Source organism: Nomascus leucogenys, chromosome 8 (assembly GCF_006542625.1).
Source record: "Nomascus leucogenys isolate Asia chromosome 8, Asia_NLE_v1, whole genome shotgun sequence".
NCBI lineage: Eukaryota > Metazoa > Chordata > Mammalia > Primates > Hylobatidae > Nomascus > Nomascus leucogenys.
This window is the reverse complement of record NC_044388.1, coordinates 53,754,965-53,773,496: the sequence shown is the minus strand read 5'-3', so window position 1 is coordinate 53,773,496 and position 18,532 is coordinate 53,754,965. Positions and strand designations below refer to the sequence as shown.

Sequence of the window (18,532 nt, the reverse complement as noted above, 5' to 3'; positions counted from 1 at the left end):
AAGTATCATCACAACTTTTAAAAGTTAGAAAACTGGGAGCTGAAATGCTACGTGACCCGTTCAGGACTTCAGAGTAAGGGGATGAACAGGAGCTTCATTTTAAATTTTCTGATTCTACACTACTGTTTCTCCATGGTCATGAGTCGGCTGTCAATCATTTTTCTTCCCCTTGCCTCTTCTTGCCTTCTTTCCGTAGACTGTGCTGTATCATGCTTGCTCTCCATGAGTACTTGTGTCACCTACTTGGTCATTTTTCACCCCATTCTTCTGCCCCTCCCCTTGCTTATCCCTTCCCAAGGCTAGTTCCACTTATCAGGTGTCAGTGTGTATGTGCCTCACCAGGAGCCTTCCAGAAGCACAGTCTGGGCTCAGGTGGAGAAGACGCCTTGCCTGTGTGCGCGGAGAACATCCTATGTTTCCCAAGGAGAGAGCTCAAGATCCAAGGCTCCACGGCTCTTTGAAGACAGGGAATATGGCTGGCTTATCCAATATTGTGATGCCTGCAACAGGGTGCCAATCCAGTTTCTAAACCTCACCAACAGCAAATCATTTGATTATAGAAATGTGTAGGATGACATAAAGAAGGAAGATGCTAAAAAAAAAGTCTCTCCATAGTTTGGCAATGGAAAAATTCAGATGAGCCTGAATCTTTCTGTTAAGACACAACACTATCTCCTTAAAATACTAGAATCCCTTCTACCTCATCCTGCCTCTAAAATGGCCTAAACAGCACAATCCATCTCCCTGCATTTGTGTTAAATAGATGATATAACTGTTTAAAATATCACAATTCCTTTCTTTTATGATGAAAGCAAAGAGATGCTGGCTATCATAGGTTTTTCACATCAGCAATGTCTATTTGAAACCTATTTCACTATTATATTATGCCATTTTAATGAAATATATCAAACCTAGAGACAGGAAGAGAAAATAGCAACCACCCATATACTCATTATTCAGTTTTACCAAACCATAACATTTTGTCATATTTAACTTTAGATTTTAAAAAATAAAACATTATAAATACATTTGAAACATGGTATCCACCTCTCCCTAATACCATTTCCCACTTCCTAGAAAAACATTATCCTGAAGTTGATGTGCACTTTTTGAAAATGTATTTACATTAAAAATATACAAGATTAGCTAGTGGTTTCTTATATGTTACATGAACTATGCATTTGGCAATATGGCAGTCAAGATATTCTAAAAAACCTTGCTAAAACAGAGCAGGAGAGGCTTAATAAATTACAACAAGATTCTCTTTAAATACATATTTGAGCTCAGGCATAAGCAGGGGAAATCTGGAGTATGAAAAAATAGAGGTGAATCAAGAAGAGCGAGTACTAAAGTCCCAGGTGGAAGAATGGTGACCACGAATCCTGCATAAGGCCAGAACTTTGTGCTATACTCTATTTCTCTACACCTTTGTCAACAATTTAAAATGTTAGATTTAAAAAATTATTTCCCATTTGAAAAAGCTCTTCGTGGTTTTCTTTTGTTTTTCCCTGATTACTAATAAAGATAAGCATCTTTTCATATATTTATTGGTCATTTTATATATATATATATATATATATATATAATTTGCCACCTTCATGTTCACTGATTTTTCTCTTCAGTTGCAATTTGTTTATATGGAGGAGTCCTTTATAAATGCCAAATGTGTATTTGACATACCACTGGACTCCTGTTAGAATGGCTACAATTAAAATGACTAACCCTATCAAGTGTTGCTGAAGATGTACAGCAACTGGAATTTTCAGACTACTGGTGGGAATCGAGATGGTGCAACCCTTCAGAAAACAGTTTAGCAGCTTTTTTTTTTTTAAGTTAAACATACACCTCTTATTTGATCTAGTCATTCCACTCTTAGGTATTTACTCAAGAGGAATGAAAACTTAGGACCCAGAAAGAATCATCCATGAATGTTCATGGACACTTTACTGGTAATAGCAAAAAACCGGAAACTACCCAAATATCTACCAATGAGTGGATGGATAAACAAATCATGGAACTGAATACCTTATAAATGCCAAATGTGTATTTCACATACCACTAGACTCCTGTTAGAATGGCGACAATTAAAATTACTAACCCTATCAAGTGTTGCTGAAGATACACAGCAACTGGAATTTTCATAAACTACTGGTGGGAATCAAGATGGTACAACCACTTCAGAAAATAGCTTAGCAGTTCTTTTTTTGTTTAAGTTAAACATATACCTACGTCTATGAGGAGTGAAAACGTAGGACCCAGAAAGACTGATCCATGAATGTTCATAGACACTTTACTGATAAGAGCAAAAAAACTGGAAACTACCCAGATACCTATCAATGAATGTATGGATAAACAAATCGTGGAATGGAATACTGATTAACAACAAAAAGGAATCAACTACTGATATACACTATGACATGGATGAATTTCAGCATAATTATTTTAAGTAAAACAAGCCAGACAAAAAACAGCACATAATCTAAGATTCCATTTGTATAAACCTAAAAAATACAAACTAATTAATGGCACCAGAAAGCAGATCACACGTTGCCCAGGGTGAGATGTGGTAAGGGCAGAAGGGAAGGATCGCCTGTGAGCAGGAGGAAACTCCTGGGAACAACGAAGATGTTCATGTATTGATTCTGCTGGTAGCTTCATGGCATGAACTTGCAAGATGTCAAAACTTGTATGATTGTGCAAGTATGTTCGTGTTCAGTTCATTGTATGTCAACTTATCAAAATGTACACTTTAGATACGTATAGCTTACTTTATGTTAATTACACCTCAACAAAACTGATTTTTACAAAAGCTCACAAGAATAAGAGTAAAGGAGAATCCTAACCACATTAGGTAATCTGTCTTCTCAGATAAGAAATATAAGTATTTCTTAAAGATAGTCACAATTAGGAAAATCCACTAACCTTCGCTTTATATCATGATTTAAAAAAACAAAATATACCTCAATTAAGTTAAAAATAGTTGGAGGGGGAAGGTGGCATTACTGAAAACAAGTATTTTTCAAAAAATAAAGGCAAGTGACTAAGTGAGGTCTAGATTGTAACAATATTGTTCCTCCTGCAGGAAATATACTGTTAATGTTTTTGCTGTTGATAGTGGTAATCAGTATGGCAATATGTCAAGTTTTCCACTGGTTCATTCACATGGTTAAGAACCTTGCTCCAGTGGGCCAGCCATGGTGGCTCACGCCTGTAATCCCAGCACTTTGGGAGGTTGAAGCAGGTGGATCATGAGGTCAGGAGATCGAGACCATCTTGGCAAACATGGTGAAACCCCGTCTCTACTAAAAATACAAAAAATTAACCAGGTGTGGTGGTGGGCGCCTGTCGTCCCAGCTACTCAGGAGGCTGAGGCAGGAGAATGGTGTGAACCCGGGAGGCAGAGCGTGCAGTGAGCTGAGATCACCCCACTGCACCCTAGCCTGGGAGACAGAGCAAGACTCCATCTCAAAAAAAAAAAAAAGAACCTTGCTCCACTGATCACATAATCATGTAATGATAACATCATAATATACTCCAAATCAGCCTGTATATTTTCACTCCATTGATGACATTGACCTAATCCATTATCATTCTTAGCAAACGTTATAATCATTTTTCTTTCTCTAGCTAAAAGTTTCTGAGTGCCAATGTGAAGCCACAAGTGAAACATTTTGTACCTGACCTCATTAAGATTTTCAGTCAAATTGCAGTCAAAACTTTGTTTCATGCACGAAATTATTTAAAATATTATATCAAATTACCTTCAGGCTATGTGTGTAAAGTGTATATGAAATACAAATGAATTTCGGTTTAGACTTGGCTCCCATCCCCAAGACATCTCATTATGTATATGCAAGAATTTCAGGCCGGGCGCAGTGGCTCATGCCTGTAATCCCAACACTTTGGGAGGCCGAGGTGGGCAGATCACGAGGCCAAGAGTTTGAGAACAGCTTGGCCAACATGGTAAAACTCTGTCTCTACTAAAAATATAAAAATTAGCCAAGTGTGGTGACAGGCACCTAAAATCCCAGCTATTCAGAGACTGAGGTAGGAGACTTCCTTGAACCTGGGAGGTGGGGGTTGCAGTGAGCCGAGATCGCACCACTGCACTCCAGCCTGGGTGACAGAGCAAGACTCCATCTCAGGGAAAAAAAAAAAAAAAAAGAATTTCAAAATCTGAAAAAAAAAAAAAAAAAAAAAAAAAAAAAAAACCCAAATCCAAAACACTTCTGTCCCAAGTATTTCAGATAAGAGATAGTCAACCTATGTTTGAGTACTTACCATCTCCAAAAAGATGTACCATGAGCCTGGTAAGCGTTTGCTTAAGATCAAACTCTACAAGCTTCACGGCCTCCATGGTGTGTGTCTCTTGTTTATGTGCAGAGCGAGAACTTTGTTCAAAGAGCTGCAGGCTTTCTCCATCCTTTATACCAGCAAATAACTGCAAACCAACAGGAAAGTATAAATAAAGAAAATATCCTGGCCCATCTATATCAGCTAACTTTAAAATTCTGCTAAGAATCTTTTGATTTTTAAAAGTTATAATGTGGAAATAAGACTCATTAAGTCCTGTCAATAAACGTAATGAAATTAACATTCACTTAGTACAACTCTGAAGAAAGCACTACACAACAAGGTATGGCGGGTCTTCAGAGAATTAAGACACTCTTCTGATCTTTGCTAATCTGTTTTTGATTTGCATGAACTTATAGTCAGTTCCCAATAAGAGACATTATCCTCAATTCTAGTGGAAATACTAGTGAATCGCTTTCATACTCTAAAAGTACATCCCTGACCACAGTGTCAAGGAATGAAATCCTGTAAGGTCCATGAAGGTAGGAAGCAAGCTGGAATTTGCTAGTCCTGTATCTCCAAAGCTCAAGGCAGAGCCTGAAACATGTCTCTGCCACTTACTATCTGTGTAAACTTAGGCAAGTGATATAGTAGCTAAGCCTCAGGGAATCATCGATAAAGTAGGAATAATAATAGTAAATTAGCAGATTTTATTACAAAAAATATATAAAAAATACAGAGTATCTGGCACATTCCAATGGCTAAATAAGTTTTCCTCATTATTGTCATCATGATTATTAACCACAGCTATCATCAGTCATAAGCTGCTTTACCACTGAAATAAAGTAACTTTCTGGTTAATGACACAGCAGGTCTTTACTTGGTAGAAGATTGGCTCAAAAGGGATAACTGAGCAAATGAATGTATCATTCTTCCCATCCAAAGTCCCATAATCAAACATAAAAAATGTTTTAATAAAAGAATGAATCAGCTGCCATTTCTAGTCATGTTGGTTTGGATAATTAGAACCAAACTTCCTGATAAATGCTATTGAAAAAATAACAGAAACTCTTAAAAGCATTGAGGAAGTAAAACTGAGATAGGAGTGACTGAACTCTACAGGAAGCATGAAGCCAGGATTAAAAAATTAAAAAATAAAAATAAAAAATAAAGTAAGCACAAAGCCAGAGAGAAGCATTGAGAATATCTGTCTATCTAACCTACCAACTGAAAACCTGAACATGGGTTGTAACAACTTACCATGGAAGTGAGACAAAAGGGAAAACTTTGCTGTGGAACCAAGCTGGGGTGTTTGAGTCCCTAAAAGACTCCTCCCCCTGATAAGGATGAGCACAAAAGTAAACCAGTCCTTGTGTAGACTTGCAGTCTTTAGTCAGGACTAAAGACAATAACAGCCGTCAATGCTTCCTCTAAAAATAATCTAGAGCAACAAGAAAAACAAATAAAACTATTGAACACAATGCCTTTGGCAGGCAGGCAGGAAGGAAGGAAGACCAGTCAAAACCTAGGGACGGAACTGTTACACTCCTACCCCACTGATAAGGCTTTGAAGTAAGCAAGAGCAAGCTGGAAAAAATGAGAGAAAGGAGAATGAGTGAGGTGCTAAGGTTGACTTTAGAAACTCAGAAAGTGTAAGTTACACTAAGCGTGAAAATCCTTTAAAAAGAGTCCTAGTAGACCTGAGCAGGGACCACAGAAAAGTGGTGTAAAAGCATGCCCAATTTGAAGTGACAGGCTTCCAAAAACCATAGTTACAATGGAAGAGAAAGGAGTTAATACAAAGTGAAAGACAACCTTTTCAATCGACTAGGAAGAGAAAAAAGATGCAAACAAGAAAATTCAAGGTTGTGAAAGATAAAGCACAACTAAAAAATTAGAGGATTTACAAAACCATTCTCTAAGTCACACCAAAAATAAATAAACCACTAAAGTGTGCATTGCTACACTAACAGAAGAGGGCACCAGAGACTAAGGAAGTCTTTTACACAACCAAAAAGGAACAACAAATAAATTCAATAAAAATATAGAAAATTATTACTCAAAAATCAGAAAGTCAATTCAAAAGAGCTCAACTAATGAAAATCCAACTTTTCTCCCACCCACCCCCCAAAACTAAGGAACACTAAAAAGAAACACAAATACTTAAAAACTAAGTTACATATGCTCAATCAAGCATTTAAGGATATAAATTGCTTTAGTCAGAAACTCAAAAATTAAGAACAAAAATAGAGAAAAAATGAAAAGAGAATTGATTTAACTCAGAAAAAAAAACAAAAGAAATAAAATCTTCTCAGAAACAAAATCTAAATTCCAAAGCATGCAAGGGACAATGGAATCAATCAAGATTTAATAAGGCGGCATTGAAGAAAAGGAGAAAAACAACCAGAAGGAGGATGGTAAAATAAAGAAAGAAGAATCAGAGAGAAAGTGGTAGAAATGGAACACAGGCAAAGAAGGAATTACATTTATATAATTGGAGTCCGTTAAAGAGGGGAAAAAAACAATGGAGCAGAACTAATACCAGATAAAATGGGTACCTGTGAAAAAGAACCTGGAAGGATCAAATATAGGACACATTCTTATAAAACAGATTTCACAAATAATAATGGGGAAAATCGTCAAGACCTCTAGGCAAAAAGATCAACTAATGTAGAAGGGTAAAGTAATCAGAGTGGCATCAGATTCTTCAAAAACAACACAGAAACAAGACAACAATGAAGCCACATTTTCAAACAACTCAATTTTTAAAAATGTGGGCCAAGAAGTTTATATCCATCAATGCTGTCCTTAAAGCACGAAGTCTACAGAAAAAACGTGAAACACACAAGAGCGTAGGGAATGTCACATTAATGAGCTCTTTCTGAAGAATTTACCAAAGCATGAGCCTTGTTCAAGTAATAAATAACTAGGAAAATTTCAGCACAAAACAAATGGAGAACATGTTAATACATAAAAATTACAGATTTCAGACTAAAAGCTGGTGATTACATTGAAAGACTAATACCCAATTGTTATACGTTCTGACAAAGTAGACATAACGTAACTAAACAATGGAAGAAAGAAGCAAAGAGGAAAGTAGAATATACTGATTATTGCATAGGCAATAGTTAAAGAATACTTTTACTAAAAACAAAGTTAACTTTGAGGGATAAGGGAATTTAAAAGTTTTAAGTATAAAAGCAACCATTAAAACAAAAATATAACCTTTGTAAAGAGCAACAAAAATTTCAATTCAAAAGCATAATAAAACATATATTGTAGAGAAATAAAATATAACATGTTATGACATATATAACACCACATTATGATAGAGTTGAGATCAAATATATCAATAACTCAATAAATGTGAAAGTCATATCAATAAATATGAACAGGCTTAATGCACCTCTTAAAAAAAATAAATCTGGCCACAAAGCATGACTCAACTATACAAAAGATACACCTAAAGCAATGTTAAAAACAAACGGATGGACAGAATATAACAGGCAAATGGATACAATAAAAAAGCAAGCATAGCATTCTTAAAATCAGAAAAAGTAGAATTCAAGCAAAAAAACACCAAGCAAGACAAAGAAGATCTTGTATTAATGCTAAAAGCTTCAAATCACAATGAAGGTATAATACTTATGAATATCTATATATCAGTAAGACAATTATTACCTTTGTGTAGAAAGAACCATAGGGGATGCAAAAGACACACATAGAAACACATTAATATTAATGATAATAGGAAACTTTAATACACCATTCTTAGTATAAGATCAAATGTGCAAAATTAACAAGATAAAAGACCTAAAAACATAATTAGGAAATGAAATCATGTGTGTATACATAAATATGTATATGTATATTTTACACACACATACATACACACACATTAAACTTACTCCCTTCATAATGAAAAATACATTTTATTTTCAAGGTCCCAGAGAATATTAACAAAAATTGATCACATAGTAAGTCACAAAGAAATAAGTATATTCCATAAAGAAGAAATAATAAACTATACTCTCTGATTAAAACACAATAAAACTAAAAATCATTAGCAACATACAAACACACACACACACACACACACACACACACACACACACACACACGTCTTTCCACCTGAAAACTGACAAAAAAAGAAGGGGAACAAAAGTCAGGAAACATAGACCACAAAGAGGTAATACCACTAATGTAAAGAAACTTAAAAGTTGACAAAGGGCCAAAAACTCCATAGAAAATGAACAGACAATTCACCAAAAAAAAGATATGAAAATGACTCCTGAACATATGAAAAGGAATTCAAACTTAAAGAGCAAATTAAGCAAATTAAAATAACACTGACATAATACTTCCATCACAATGGCAAAAATTTAAAAGCCAGACAACATATTCTTTTGAATACGTTGAAGCTTTGGAAAACAAGTACAGTCATACTTTGCTGGTGAAAATGGAAACTGGTAGAACCCTTTAGGAGATTAATTTGACAATATCCAACAAAACTACGTATCTGTTGATCTCTTGACCCAGTCCTTCCATTTCTAACTACTTACTCTGAAAACATACTTCCAACATTAACACATATGCATAAAATTTTCATTTTAGTATTGTTTTTAACTGCACCATATTTTTTTTAAAAAAGTCTTACATTGGAACGATGTTAAATAAACTATGGTCTACCTATACAATACAGTACTTCTGCAGGTGTAATAAAGAACGAGGAAGATCTCTCTGAACTGATACGGAATGATTTTCAAGATACACTGGTAAGTAAAAAAGGCAAAGTGCAAGACAGCATATATTACTTGCTACCTTTCATGTAAGAAATAAAAAAATACACATGAATCATCTCATTTGTGAAAAGAAAGAAGGATAAGCTAGGAATAACAGAAATAAATCACCTACAGAGAGATGGGTAGAAACAGGATGGAAAAAATGGTTGAGTGGGAATGGAGTATAACGAATGGCAGAGTGGAGGTCACGACCTCTAAGTAAACCTTGTATAGTTCTGAGTTTTAGAAGGATGTTAATATTTTATCTACGTAAAACATTAAAAATAATATCCTGACACCTGCAATCCCAGCACTTTGGGAGGCCGAGGCAGGAGGATCACTTGAGGTCTGGAGTTCAAGACCAGCCTGGCCAACATGGCAAAACCCCGTCTCTACCAAAAAATACAAAAATTAGCCAGGCGTGGTGGCACACACCTGTGGTCCCAGCTACTTGGGAGGCTGAGACAAGAGAATCACTTGAACCCAGGAGGCAGGAGTTGCAGTGCACCTACATCACGCCACTGTACTCCAGCCTGGGCAACAAAAGGAGACTCCATCTCAATGATGATGATGATGATGACAATAATGATAATAATAATAATAATAATAATAATAAAATAATATAAAATCTACCCAGAGGTGAGAGGAATCCAAATGGAATACAAACAGTAATGATGGACAGAAGTTTATTCTAAATAAATGACAGCCACTTAAAGAGAGTGGAGAAGAAAAGAATTAACCAAAATAACTTTCAAAAACAGTATTTTAACTAAATATTATAAGTCAAAAACAAAATAACCATAGCAAATATTGTACACTAGTTAGCAAATTTTTTCCACAGAGGTATGTGTTAACAATCATGAAACTACCTTATGTTCATTCCAGGACTGAACAAGAAAGTAAATATATCATGAGTAAGAAGAACCAGGTTTCTCACTGTCACTGTCAAAGGCAATGGGGAGGGCTAGAATGAGCCATGTGGTGTTGGCTTAGATTGGAGGTACCCATAGGAATTCATATTTTGTAACATATATGCAGATACATCAATACAGAAATAGAAGTAGGTATATATATTTCCTAGCTCTGTCACTGAAGGGGGCCTACAAGTAATGATATCCCTAGGGCAATAAGTACATTCAGGTCTAGGCTTCTAAATACCATTCTTTAATAAAAAAGGAGCAGAGTTTCTTAAAGAAATGACTGATTCCAGGGCTGGGGTGGAGAAAGTAAAAGATGAATCTGGGATATCTCATGGGCACAAAAAATGATAACATGTCAGAGGACACAGGAGACTACTTGAGAGGGCTCCCAAAGACCAAATCTGGGTAAATTTCAGCAATAAAATAAATCATTTTAGTAATAGGTTATAACCCATACAATAACCAAATATTCATGAAGCCATACTGATGCGAATAATTAAATAAATGTATAGGAGAGAAGATAAAGGTCTTTCCCTACAGTAAAATTCTAATTAATACCTTTAGAATAAATTAGAAAGAAAATAACCATTTGACAAACACCACAATAATTTCAGGCAAAAATTATCAATGGAATCCAAAGTTAATAGGGCAAAATATTATGAGAACTATTTATACAGTCTCAAAGTATCTTCCTGCAAACACTATTAACTACAAAGGGGAAAATAATAATGGCGGAGAATCCTAATAGATGCCACATTTACCAAGTGATCAAAGTTAACATATCAACACCACGTTCTTCATGATATAACGCACTAAGGGCACAACAAAATCTCCAGGGCATTTTCGTCAAAAATGTAGAATATGAATTTCACTATGAGAAAATACCAAATTATGTCAAGTTGAGAAACATTACACAAAATATATGGCCAGTACCTTTCAAACATATCAAAGTCACGATAAACAAAGAAAGACTGAGTAACAATATATGGCCAGTACTCTTCAAACATATCAAAGTCAAAAACAAAGAAAGACTGAGTAACAATATATGGCCAGTACTCTTCAAACATATCAAAGTCACGATAAACAAAGAAAGACTGAGTAACAATATATGGCCAGTACTCTTCAAACATATCAAAGTCACGATAAACAAAGAAAGACTGAGTAACAATATATGGCCAGTACTCTTCAAACATATCAAAGTCACGATAAACAAAGAAAGACTGAGTAACAATATATGGCCAGTACTCTTCAAACATATCAAAGTCATAATAAACAAAGAAAGACTGAGTAACAATATATGGCCAGTACTCTTCAAACATATCAAAGTCATAATAAACAAAGAAAGACTGAGTAACAATATATGGCCAGTACTCTTCAAACATATCAAAGTCACGATAAACAAAGAAAGACTGAGTAACAATATATGGCCAGTACTCTTCAAACATATCAAAGTCACATAAACAAAGAAAGACTGAGTAACAATATATGGCCAGTACTCTTCAAACATATCAAAGTCATAATAAACAAAGAAAGACTGAGTAACAATATATGGCCAGTACTCTTCAAACATATCAGAGTCATAATAAACAAAGAAAGACTGAGTAACCATCCCAATTTAATAAAGGAGATGGAGATGTGAAAAATATAACATGTAATCCTAGGTTGAATTCTAGTCCAGAAAAAGGACATGTTTTTAAACTTAAGCAAACACATTTTTCAGTTTTCCATGTTCTATTTAATTCTTTCTCAAATCAGTATAGTCTCTTTTTTTAAATAAAGACTTTTTTAAGAGCAGTTTTAGGTTCACAGGAAAATTGAGAGGAAGATACAGAGATATCCCGTATTAATTCCCCCTCCACACATGCACAGCCTCCTCCACTATCAACATCCTCCACCAGAGAGGTACACTTGTTAGACTAGATGGACTTACACTGACACATTATAATCACCCAAAGTCCTTAGTTTACCTTAGGGCTCACTCTTGGAGTTGTACATTCTATGGGTTTAAGCAAATGTCGAACATAACATCCACCATTAGTATCATACAGTGTTTTCAGTGCCCTAAAAATCTTCTACGCTCAGCCAATTCATCACTCTCTCCCCACTGGGCCCTGATAATCACTGCTCTTTTCACTGTGTCCCTAGCTTTGTGTTTTCCAGAACATCATATAGAGGGAAACATAGAGTATGGGGCCCTTTCAGCTTGTCTTCCTTCATGAGTAATATGCATGTACATTTCCCCCATGTCTTCTCATTGATTAATAACTCATGTATGATCTTCTGTTAAAAACTATTTTTATTACTTATACATATTTGAGATTGTATTTTCTACTTCTTTAAAGATTTCATACAGTTATTTTATACTTTGCGTCAAGGAATTCAAATAACTGAAGCAATTGGGTGTGATTTCTGCTGATTTTCACACAGGATAGTTTGTGTGTGGTGATCTTAGGCTGGATGAAATCAATCGGGGAAAACGTGAGGGCGTAGGTAGGGGACACTTGCCTTCAAAGACTGTGTGTAGCCAGGGCACCAACAGCCCTGGAACCAATTTAGCGCTATTGAAGAGGCAAAGGTGAGGGGCCCAGGTTCGACTTCCCCGTCTTGCCGCTACCACGAGGCCTGACCGCTCAGCTGCCCTGCTGCTGACAGCAGCTGTAGCACCTCCACACACTTCATGTCAGCTCACTGCTCCTGGCGCTCAGTTCCTTCCATTTTCTCCCCTCTCCCTTGGGAAATTCTCTCACTTTTCGGTGAGCCTAAAAATTGTAACAAAATTATTTTATGTGGAGTCTTGTTGGGGTTTGTTTAGCCAGCATATCTAGTCTGTGAAAGAAGTGGAAGTTTCCAGAACTTGATTTCATAAACTGCTTTCAGAATCAAATTATAAATCTCCCAGAGGGTAAAAAATCCTTATACTTTTATACCTTGTTCTTAATCAAAACAGTATTATTACTCCGCTTGACAACCCCAAATTCCAGCCTTGTAGCCAAATGATTTTTTACAAATGATTACGCACAAATCTCTGAAGTGATGAAGGCTGAGTACCAATGACAATATATAATGGTGAAATTAAACACAACTCTAACAATATTTGAGCAACTTTAGCATGACTGGAATTTATTTCCCCTGAGGAAATTAACTGAAAGATAAAAATAGCCTAATTACTAGAATCTGTTTTTAAAAATCTCTCAGTACCTTTTAAACATAATATACATGCAACATGGAGCTCTTGGGAAACAGTTTATATGAATTCCAGGTTTCATGAACATTATTCTTCTTTAAGAACAATAAATTTAGTAAATACAAAAGATTAAATTAGCAAGCAGTAACAATTTTCTTTAAAGAACAGTTATATATGAAATAGAGTTATTCTAATAGAATACCAGAATGTCAGTGGGCTATGATATTAACATTAAAATTCAAGATTTAAAACAAAACCATAACATTAAAAACATTTATCACCACTAGGTGGTCAGGTTGCCCATAATTTTGTTTCTTCTCGGTGCTTTTATATATTTTATACATTTCTTCAATAAGCAAGATTACATTTGAAGTTGCAGAGAAAACAACAAATGTTACTACAAGGATAAAAAGAGGAATAGGAAAGGATTCAAACGTCAGTCTCTCCTAATGCTAGAAATACCGTGGCCAACCACCAAATTATCATAAGCACACAGTGTTTTGATCTTCCTACAAATGAAGATAAAGCTGATTTTTCCTGAGATGGAAACTACTCCCAGAACACATTAATTAGTGGGGAATAAGGAGAGGAGAACTAATAAGATGAAATGGAGGGGAACATTTCACTAGTAATGGTACAGAGAAAAATGAGGTGTTCTTGGTCAAAATGTGGCTCCAGGTAGAGAGTGTCATCCCTACTAAACAAAAATACAAATAACTGATCAGGGCCAGAAAGACCCCAGGTTCCAAAGAATATCTTTCATAATCCAGGAAAAGTGAAAATTCTGTTACCTGATCTAGTTTGGTAATAAAAGGAAGTATTTACTTGCAATTATACATTAAAAACCGATCAGTGGCCAGGCACAGTGGCTGACACCTGTAGTCCCAGCACTTTCAGAGGCCGAGGCAGGTGGATTCCTTGAGGTCAGGAGCTCAAGACCAGCCTGGCCAACATGGTGAGACTCTGTCTCTATTAAAAATACAAAAATTAGCCCAGTGTGGTGGTGCATGCCTGTAATCCCAGCTACTCAGAAGGCTAAGGCAGCAGAATCGCTTGAACCTATGAGGCAGAGGTTGAAGCAAGCCAAGATCACACCACTGCACTCCAGCCTGGGTGACAGAGCAAGACTCTGTCTCAAAACCAATCAGCACAGTGTTGATGGTCATTCAACTAGAAAAGGGAACTAGAGCAGGGCCTTGCAGAATAAGCCTGGCTAAACTAAGAAACAGCAAAAAAAAGAGAGAGGCCCACAAGGTGACAGTCCTACTCTCTTTCAAAAGACATAGATCATCCTTTTTTAGACAATGGAATATGGTTTCTGTACCACTTCAAATGGCAAATGAGTGTGATGTCAAAAGTTAATGAGCATCAAGAAAAAAATTCTTTTTATATTGCAGTTATTTAAGGACACCAAATTTTTTTTAAAAAAAAACACTGTCGTTTACTAACAACACAGATGTTTCAAAGTGACACTTGGAAGAGAAAACAAACAGCCCCTACTCCATGTCACTTATAGAAGGTACAAGAAAAACAGCAGAGTTTCCATGAGATTTACCCGGTTTGACATTTTCTAATTAGGTACTTAGATTATAAAACCTGAGTAATAAAACCTTCATAGTTTTACTGTAATTTTTATATGTACATATGTGTACACACACAAGCATGTGTCACTTAAGGAAGAGGATGCAATCTGAAAAATGCTTCATTAGGCAATTTTGTCATTATGCGAACACCATGGAGTGTAGTCACACAAACCCAGATGGTATAACCCACTACGCACACCTAGGCTATGAAGTACAGCCTATTGTGCCTAGTCTACAAATCTATAACAGCATGTTACCATACTGAATACTGTAGACAACTATAACACAAATCACTAGGTGATAGGAATTTTTCGGCTCCATTATAATCTTGTGGGACCATTGTCATATATGTGGTCTGCCATTAACTGAAATGTTTTGCGGTCGTGCTCGCCTCAGCAGCATATATACTAAAATTGAAATGTTTTGCAGTGCAGGACTGTGTGCGTATATGTATATATACACACATACATATATTTCAGCTTTATGTATATATACACACATACATATATTTCAGCTTTATGCTCCCCCTCATTCTGAAGCTTAAATAGTCCCCTCTTTGACACTAATGTCATTATGTAGTTACCAGAGAAAAATAAATTCTTCTCTCAAATTTCTACTCAAGCCAAGGAGAAATACTTGATCATTTAGGAAGTCAGAGCCTTAAGCTTCAGTCCAATGTGGCCATGACCATTCCTGGCAATAAAAACTAAAGTCAATACGTTTTAAGTCTAAATGCCTAACAGGATGCTTGCGATGTCTCATTCATTCTGCCCCTTCCATCCACACACTAAATAAACATCACAGAGGAGATGACCAATGAGCATCTCAGCAGTTCTCTGTCCTCCCGCAAGGAGGAAAGCTCTGAGACCCACAGTCAAAGAGGAAAAGGGTGCCTTTCTCCAAACAACACATGTTTGCGTGATAATACTATATACCTCACACTGCTAAACTGTATTATTATCTTAAAAGTACTTGTCATCTTCTTGCCTTTTTTTTTAGGTGGTGTCTCGCTCTGTTGCCAGGCTGGAGTGCAATGGCGAGATCTCAGCTCACTGCAACCTCCGCCTCCGGGTTCAAGCGATTCTCCTGCCTCAGCCTCCCAAGTAGCTGGGACTACAGGCATGCACCACCACACCCAGCTAATTTTTTTTTGTATTTTTAGTAGAGATGGGGTTTCACCCTGTTGGCCAGGATGGTCTTGATCTCTTGACCTCATGATCCACCCACCTTGGCCTCCCAAAGAGCTGGGATTACAGGTGTGAGCCACCATGCCTGGCCAAAGCACTTGTCACCTTCTACATGAGCCACTCCATCATCACTCCCAGACCCTCCACTGCTGCCACTGACACCACAACCACCACTCCTTTACACACATGGAATCCAAATCTTTAGGAGTATCTTTTCCAGGATTCCATGGTTAGCATATAATAATCCTGGGAGTCCACCTGTGCACTACAGGATTCAATTATTGATTGCGGCCAAGCTAGTTTCAATAGATCAATCAGAAATACTAGTATATCCATGTAGGTACATATGAAAAATATTAGGGGCAGATGGGAATGGTTGAAGCAATAAATCCAAAACCCACTGATAATTCCCAAAATGCAGCACACATTCCACTGTGAAAACTTATTTTACATATATTTTAATAAATTTTAAAAATATTTTAAGATATTTGAAATCAATATATTTTATGTGTGTGTGTGTATATATATACACATATATAAATATACATATATATATTTTAGAGAGAGGGTTTTGCTGTGTCACTCAAGCTGGTCTTAAAGCTTAAGCTTCAATCCAGTGTGGGCATTCTGGTCATCCTAGGCTCAAGCAATCCTCTCACTTAAGCCTCCTAAGTAGCTGAGACAGCAGGTGGGCTAAGTACTTCATTTTAATTACTACATAATACTTTCAATGTGTACTAGAAAAATAAATAACTCTCCCATCAAACCTATTATTTCACAGGTACTATAGCTTAGAATAGTGCTAAGCAAAAGAGGTCAGTCACTTTAAGGCTATTTTTATAAAATTATTAAGATCTAATCATACATGCACTATATGGGTATGACCAAAATGTAACTGTAACACACACTAAAGTTTTCAAAACTCTGAAATAAGGAAAAGCAGCAGTGAATAAGGCCATGTGCACAACACAACACAGAAGAACAAGACTAATCAAAGGCAGGGATTATTTCTCATGGAAATAGAACACTGGAGCTGGAAGAGACTGTAGTCCATTAACCAATGCCATATAAGGAGAGGAAACTCAGAAAGGTAAAGATCCAGAGAGGGTAAGATCATTCAGCCAATTAGACATCAAGCCAGGACCAATCTCACCCTTGATTCCAGGGTCCTCTAAGTGTCTGCCTCTCACTCAGCTTTATGTTTGGGAGATACCACAGTATTGAAATTAAATTAATTTCCATTAATCGCACACAACAGTCTGTATAATTTATTTTTCCACTAGGACTGCTTCTATTTCTCTGACATTTTCCTAACTGTCCTTGTGCAAATCCAAATGACCCAGAACACAAATTCGACCCCAACTACAACTGCTTACAAAAGCCACAGAAAGTAGTTCAGAACTACTGAGGAATTCCTGAGCAAGGAATTACTTCTAATCAGATTTAAGAATAAAAGTAGATTGCAAAAGCCAATTAAATTTAAAATTTAGAAAGCCAACAAGATTTCCTCAAAAGGTCTAGATTTTAAACACACATTTAAAGAGCATATAAAAAAGAAAGCGAGCAGAAGAAGAATTTGCTTCTATGCAAAATCCTAGAAGTGGCAAAGTGAAAATGAGGCTTGGATGATAGCAGATTTTCAAGGAGATATTGAGGACTGGTCTGTGGCTCCCAAAGTAGTCATTTTTATACCAGCCATTAAAAAAATTACTATTGACCACCAGTTTCATCTATACAACCTGCCTTACAAATTAATTCCAAACACTTATCTATCCTGACTCTGAGTTCCTGTGACTGATAACATGATCCTGTAACACACTCCACTGCCACTTGCAGTACTAACGGTTAACAGTTACACACCATTTAGTACATTTGCTACCTTGCTGCGTGCTTATCTTACATACTATATGGTTTTCTTTAATCTTCACAATCCTTATTATTTCCCCATTTCTCAACTAAGAACCCTGAGGCTTAGCGAGGTTAAATAACATGTACCATGACATAGTAAATGGTGGAGCCTGAATTCAACCCAAAATCTCCAAGTCATGACCCCATCTTCCAGGCTCCGTGGTTATTTCCATGATGGGATATGTATTATCACTCTCTTCAGCTTCAGTATTAAAAGCGTCAATAGGGTCAGATGAATAGGATTTAGAACTGGACGTAAAACACTCATGAACAGAGCTGAGCTGCAGTGGCTCCACACACTTCTACTGCTTTAGGCACCCTGAATAAAATAATGATGGTTTACCCTAGTTAAATCATTCTTATTGAACAAGGACTAATACGTTTCTCAAAAAGCGATAAATTCAGGTCTACCTTTAAAATGCACTTAGCATATATGCAATTGCATCAATGGGAACAGTTTCTTGGGTTATTCTAGGAGGACTGCTTTGAAAAAAATGTAAGCTATGATCATGTTCCACATTATTCACAAGAAGGCATTGTGTGGTTAGAGGCCATGTGAACTCCCAAAAGCAACATGGAGTACAGGAAAGAGGCCATACCTGGGGCAGCTATTAGGACACCAGGGCTTGACACTGGTTATCTCAGCCCCTTTCCTCTTAAACTAAGGGAATGGAAG

At 36.4% G+C, this 18,532-nt stretch overlaps 1 protein-coding gene across 1 annotated transcript in view; it reads right to left on the bottom strand.

The window, feature by feature from the left end:
- The window catches only part of FARS2 (phenylalanyl-tRNA synthetase 2, mitochondrial), a 512,610-nt gene that overhangs the window by 352,193 nt on the left and 141,885 nt on the right, over positions 1 to 18,532 (bottom strand). Inside the window, exon 3 of the mRNA XM_030817258.1 lies at positions 4,282 to 4,441. Within this exon, the coding sequence (XP_030673118.1) occupies positions 4,282 to 4,441 (160 nt within the window). The remainder of the gene's footprint in view (positions 1 to 4,281; positions 4,442 to 18,532) is intronic.